The 6,445-nt window shown below is 51.7% G+C and overlaps 2 protein-coding genes across 2 annotated transcripts, besides 4 other annotated features; both read left to right on the top strand.

The window, feature by feature from the left end:
* Positions 1-22: 22 nt before the first annotated feature.
* Positions 23-69: a microsatellite.
* A 77-nt stretch (positions 70-146) lies between these two features.
* Positions 147-170: a microsatellite.
* Positions 171-346: 176 nt separating this feature from the next.
* Positions 347-4,897, top strand: Tco025E_00672 (protein kinase; the record flags this gene model as incomplete). Its single annotated transcript, XM_029367612.1, has 1 exon — positions 347-4,897. One exon carries the CDS (start codon positions 347-349, stop codon positions 4,895-4,897), a length of 4,551 nt encoding a protein of 1,516 aa, XP_029232241.1.
* An 85-nt stretch (positions 4,898-4,982) lies between these two features.
* Positions 4,983-5,009: a sequence feature (A-rich).
* Positions 5,010-5,311: 302 nt separating this feature from the next.
* Positions 5,312-5,332: a microsatellite.
* Positions 5,333-5,940: 608 nt separating this feature from the next.
* Positions 5,941-6,445, top strand: Tco025E_00671 (putative protein kinase; the record flags this gene model as incomplete). Its single annotated transcript, XM_029367611.1, has 1 exon — positions 5,941-6,445. A coding segment is annotated over one exon (505 nt), but the record flags the coding sequence as incomplete, so codon positions are not given.

Here is a 6,445-nt window from a genome sequence, read left to right as displayed (position 1 = left end):
TCTCTCTCTCTCTCTCACCTACCACACACACACACACACACACACACACACACACACACACACACACACGCTATAGCTGGAGTGCACGCATACTTCAGTCATCTTCCTCTCATTGGCCCTGGGCCTTAGCAGTCCGTGTTTAGCGAATTTATATATATATATATATATATTTGTTCTTGAACTTTTTTAAAATTTTTCTTTCAAAAGGAAGTTGCATTTTGTATTTATTTTTAGTACGTCCAACACCGCTCTCCTTAACACACACGCATTCGATTTCTGCGCCAGTAGTACGTTGTTGTGCCTGTGCCGCGGTAACAGGGTGGCACCCAAGCAAGGCGGGAGGAGGATGGAGGGGATGACACGCAGAGAGAAGCGTGGGCAGAGGGCGCCGAAGAAGGCGTCGCCTGCGGCGGCCTCTCATTCTGGCGCCGCGGGCTGCGCAACTGAGTTTGACAGGCGCTGGACGGACCGTTGGCGTCAAGATCTGCAGCGTCGTCTACATGAGGCCTCCTCCTCGTCGTCGTCGTCGTCGTCGTCGTCGTCGTCGTCGCCGTCGCCAAGGGAGAACTCGCGCATTGCGGGAAACGCGACTCCAACGTCGCCAGCGACGCCGTGCTCACCGTTGCTGCGTGACACTAAAGCGACATCATCTGCGGCAATACGGCACTTGGATCCAACGTGTGTGCCTGCGGATGCTTCGCGGGCAAAGAAGGGACGCAGTCAACTATTAAAACTGCCTTTTTTTTCTCCAGTGGGGAATACGGAGGAAGCGGTTACAGGTACTCACCAAAACGAAGGCAGTGTCTTGCATTCTTTTAGTAGTGGCGTGCGGCATGACGCGCCTGCGCTGCCGACATTTGCAGCAAATGACCCAGTTGTGTCTAACGTCTGGACCTCCACAGAGGCCTCACCGAGACGACGACACCGACGGAAGAGCGAATCCTGTGACATGGATGGATACTCCGCAGCGGAGGAAGGAGGCCCCAGAACACAAGACCACAAAGTGGCTTCTGCGACGCCGCAAAGGAAAGCCATTACCGCCAGCCAATTGGATATTTCGTGCAACTTCGGTGATGGCCGTGAAAAGGCTGCCAATGTTGCTGATGCGAGTAGTGTGAGTCTCCCTTTTCAACCATCGACGTCAACCACGCAGGAAGTCCCGCATGCTCAGACATCGTTTGATTCCATCGGCGTCAAAGCACTGCCTTCGCAAAGTGAAGGCACAAATAGAACACCTGCTTGTCCTTGCATCGTGATTCCGGAAGCTTCAACGAATGTGGGCGCTGACATGTTCCAGCTGCACGGAAAGGGGAGCGGAAACCACAATTCAGCAGAAAAGACAGGCCGTTGGGAGCGCTGCACGCGAAGCCTACCATTAGCAAGTGTGTTAGTACCGTACTGCCTGGTCCTTGTATGTTTGTCGCTGTTTTGCGCACTAACACCGTATTATGTGACGATGTTTAGCATCAGCGATTCCGTTGAGGAGATTCACAAACATCTTCGTCTTGAGATCCATTCACAGCTAGAGGGGGCGCTAAATGTTGCTGGTGTCTTGTCAAACGTTTTCGTCGCTCTGTACATTGGAAACGAGCGGCATCCAAGCCCTAACGATGATTGGGTGCCTATGGGCCTTCCGATGTCGCAGCGTCTTTGTGCGGCGTTACAGAACATGGATCGGTACAGGCTACTGACCCACGCCTACATTGTCTCTGCCAAGCGTGACGATATTGCGCTTTGTTCAAGGGGATTTCATTCGTACTATCTAGCCACATTTAATCGATCCCCAGTTGATCGTTCATTTGCTTCTATTGTCGCTATTGACCCTATAAACATGAGTTTGACGGACCCGCCACTGGTGCTGAAGAACATTCGCGCGCCCTTTCAACTGCAGGATCTTTTAAATAATTTGACTCAAACAATGAGGCTAATTCAGGCATGGAAGGCGGAGTTGGACGCCGGACAAGAACCCAAAACGCAAATGTGGATGATGGAAAACTTTCTCGGCGCACGGTACGTATACACTTACCCGTTTCTTGAGAAGGATGGCTCCGTTGGGTTTCTGAAAGTTGGACTTGACCTTAGATGGGTGATTGACCAAGTCTCAATGGACAAACTTGGACCACTCCATTCAACCCGTGTCATGCTGCTTGAGAATGGCGAGAATGGCGAAAATCTGACGCTGGTCGCGAGCAACTGTCATGAGAAGTGGAAGCTCGGGAACAAACAAGGGGACTTCGGAGTTGGGTCGATCCCAGTTGGCACAAAAGGTGAGGAAGAGAATGGGCATGTGCTTCGAGACCTTTATTTCGGTGAAGGGAAGAGTGGGAACGTGTTTTCTCGACGCAAAGGATGGGCTTTGGATGATCCGTTAATGCGCGCGGCAATTCATCATGTGCAGATGAAGGAGGTTCTGGCGATGGTCCACAGGGGGAAGGATTTCTTTATCAAGTTTCCGTACCGCGGATCCTACGGCACGTTTAGCGTCTCCCTGACGCACTCTGAGCACAATGCCTCAATGCTCTTGTTCGTTGCGGCGCATCACCTTTACGGTGACCGCCTCCAAACTTCTCATTTACTCGGTTTTTTTGGCGCGTTCCTCACCACACTGTCGTCAACTCTGCTGCTTTATGCCGTTCTCACCATCTTCGTCAGTCGTCCATTGCACAATATTGCGGCAGAGCTTCGTGGGGCGACGAAGGTGAATGCGAATTCACCCAATGAACCTTCCATGGGCGCGGATAACAAAGGCCGACGTTTTGCGCTGCTGGAAATATACTTACTAGAGAGCGTGGCTGCCTCACTGAAGGAGCAAATGTGTCACCTCTGCTCATTCTTGCCCCAAGGGCTGCTACCGTTAAGGCCTAGAACTGATGACGAACGGGGATCACACTACATGGACACCCGCGTTGAGAATGAGGCAAGTGATAAGGACCTGCTAAGTAAGGGTAGCAATGAGGCATTCATGCCCGAGTCAAAAGAAACGTGGATTGGGGCAACGCTGATTCGTGGCCCACAAGATAAAATTAACGTCTTTGAGGACATCATGTGTACCGTGGTTTCCGTGCACATCTTGGACATCAAAACGATCGTGGAGTGTACAAGAGAAACAGCAAATATCGTGGTGGAGGCAGCGAGAAAGTACGGAGGAGGCATTGATGTCTTTCTGCCGGAACTCTTTAACTTGAATTTTCCTCGTCGGGGAGAAAGCCACTCCGATAAGATCGACGCAACGTTTTGCGCCCTTGAAATCCATCGAAACCTCCCTGATGCCGTAAGGCGTTGCTGTGCCATTCTTGTTGACAGTGGTGTCTTTCACTTTGGCGTCTGCGGTGGCCCTGAGAAGAAAGAACCCGTTTTATGGGGCAGGACCATAAGTACGGATGTGATACAGGTGCAGCGCTGCTACGGTGTTTCGCTTGCCATACTTCATTCTACAGTTCCCTTCATTCGTTCCCGTGTGCATGTGCTTCCTTTTGCATCCGTTCGTGTTCACGCGCCCGACATGCCGCCTAAAGCCACGTTTCACATTGTTATTGAGGACATCGTGAATGAGTCATCGTGGCAGTGCGTGGAGGAGACCTATTTGAAGGGGTTTCGTTACCTGACGATTAAGGCGTCGTCGGAGGCACGCATGTGTTTTGAAAGCCTTCTCGCCTCCCCGTATGTGACGCCCCAGCTGATGTGCCTCCTCCGTTGTCAACTGGCCCAGGTGCAGGAGTGCGACCTAAGGTCGGGTGGGGCGATGACGCCGGAGCGGCGCCACTTGGGCTCAGATCGTGTGGACACCACGACATCGCGGTGGTCGCCTGTCTCAGTGGCGCACAGCGAAACCACAATGACGGGGGTGCACCATCCCCCGCACACCCCGCGCGGCTCACGGCGACGACCCACATACAGTGACACCTCAAGCGGATCCTCAGAGGCGCGAGTCTCATCGGCAGGGCGAAGCATCATGCATGAATTTTGGGACAAGAAAAATGTCCGGTGGAAACGCGCAGCTGAAAGCTTCCCTGAGTACGGACGATTTTCTGTCTTTCTAGGCATCAGTGATACAGGAACTCTCGCGGCACTCAAATTTGTGCCAATCGCATCGCTCCAAGAGTGTGGATTTGCTGACCTGGAAACTCTTGAACGCGTCTGGGCACATGCACTGACACTTTACCACGAGAACATAGTACAGTTTCTTGGCTATGGTCAATCAAAGGAATATGTGTGTTCTATCATGGAATATGTTCCAGGTGGATCGCTGCGTGACACACTGAGACGCTACGGCCGTCCCTTGCCACTTATGGCGATAAAGCGGTTTTTGGTAAGTGCATTGCGGGGCCTGGAATATCTACACAATCGTGGTCTCGTTCACGGCTGTCTTCGACCTGAAGCTGTTCTGGTGGCTGTGGAAGGTCTATACAAGTTGCATGGAGCCAGCACGGCATGTACCGCAGAGGCAGCAGCCTCAATGACGCCAGAGAGCTTGCGGCCGCAATCTTGCTGTAATAGATGGGCTTATAGCAGTCCGGAGGTCTTTGCCACCGGTAATGGCGGCGCAGCAGCAGACATTTACGCTGTGGGAGTCATTTTACTGGAGCTGATTACAAACCAAATGCCGTGGCGCTGGATTGACAAGGCGGCGACACAGCAGCAGCAGGACATTTCCCCCGCTGAGGATGACAACACCCGGCAACAAAACACAAAGAAAACTCTCCCAGACCTTGCAACTATTCTTTCAGACTATGATCGCATGAAAGAAGCCCAAGTTCAAGGAAGCATTGCACTGGTGGAAATTCCACGGGAAGGAGATGCCATCATTCAAGAGGTACTACAAAGTTGCTTGGTGACAGATCCCAAGGGACGCAAAACAGCTTCCGAGCTTCTGCAGCTCCTGAGTCGAATGCAGTGAAAAAGTCAGGAAGGTGTGATCGCATATAACAGAGCTTTCCACGTTCTTCTTCGCACACACACATTAGGGCATGTCAGACCTCATCTTTTTATTTTTATTTTTTGTTTTTGTTGCTTTGCCTCTTTCGGTTTTCTATGGACTATGGACGATGTCCTAAAAGAGCCGGCTACAGGAGAAGGTCTGTGGCCCTCATCGAAATCTTTGCAATCTATGCATGGGTGGCATACGCCCCCGCGCTCCGTTCAACGCGACTTCACTATGTGACTAGAAAAAATATGTCGCTCTTTGGACATTTTCATTGGTGTATGACCAACATTGGAAGGGCTGGTGTTAATTTTCTGCCGTAGCAAGGCGCCGGAGTGCTATTTTTTTTTTTTGTTTGAGCGTTCAATATATATATATATCTCCCCCGCAGTGTGAGTGTGTGTGTGTGTGATCAGCCTTTGGTAGTTTCACCAATGTCGCTACTACAGAGAGTACGGGATAGTGAACGGCACAAAGAGAAAAGTTGACTAAGAAGCGAACTGGAAAACATTCATTCCATACTCCTCCCTGCTTTGTCTCTTTTTTTTTTTTCGTAATTTAGACCTTCCTTCAATAAAATGTTCACTCGGTTTTATTGCACCCAGTCAATATTATTCCTCACTTTACCGCCCCAGTACGAGCCTGTGTGTCCGACGCAACAAAAAGAAGAAAAAAAACTGTGTAAAAACTAATTTTTGAAAATTGGTGAAAACATGAACGGTCCCTAATATATGTACGACTCGTGGGTTAGTAATGAATTCCGTCACTAGTTTAACTGACCTCTGACACCACTTCTTACCGTGCAACTTTTCTTAGTTGTTTCCCCTTTGTATTTTATAAAGGTCTCTGCTGCTCACGTATTATGCGTAAAACCTCCCTTTGATATGATGCTTCTACTTTTTTTTCACACAACAAAATATAAAAACAGAGCATCTCCCTTCAATTAAGGAAAGACACCCAATGTTGCAGGCATGTATAGATGTTGACGGACAAATAGTATAATTCACCGCAGTATAAACATGCATCTCCAAAAAAAAACACGTAACACGTCAGTGACAGAGACGCTGCGGTGGTGGGACAGGGCGAGAGCCGTGGAGCAGTCCGCCCTTGCGGAGGAGCCGCCGCTGTGCAGGTCGTCGCAGGCCGAGCGTCTCAAGGGCGAGTGCGTGGCGCGTGTGGCGCGGGGCGACTCGGCACCGTTCGCGCGGCGGCCGCGCCCGGCGAGCGGCGAGCCTGACGACGTGGCGCCCAGCGACGCCGTCTCTAGTGCCACCGGCAAGGGCACCGTCAGCAGCGATACAACCAGTTTGCGGGGCTCTTTCCGTGGCGACGTGGCGGTGGCTGCGCCAGGAAGCGAAATGGCCAGCTTGGAGGCGGCCGCCGGGTGCCTGCCGCGTCACTTCACGGACCACCTGGGGGGCGTCTGGAAGCGCGCCTTGAGTCCGGTGGAGGAGGGCGCCGCTGACGTCACTCCCGTGTACATGGGCATCTCCGCCACCGGGACGCTCGCGGTGCTGAAGGTGT

This window comes from Trypanosoma conorhini (genome assembly GCF_003719485.1).
Source record: "Trypanosoma conorhini strain 025E chromosome Unknown Tco_14.4_contig_00017, whole genome shotgun sequence".
NCBI classification, from domain to species: Eukaryota; Euglenozoa; class Kinetoplastea; order Trypanosomatida; family Trypanosomatidae; genus Trypanosoma; species Trypanosoma conorhini.
The sequence above is the reverse complement of the archived record's forward strand: the minus strand, read 5'-3'. Positions and strand labels throughout refer to the sequence as shown.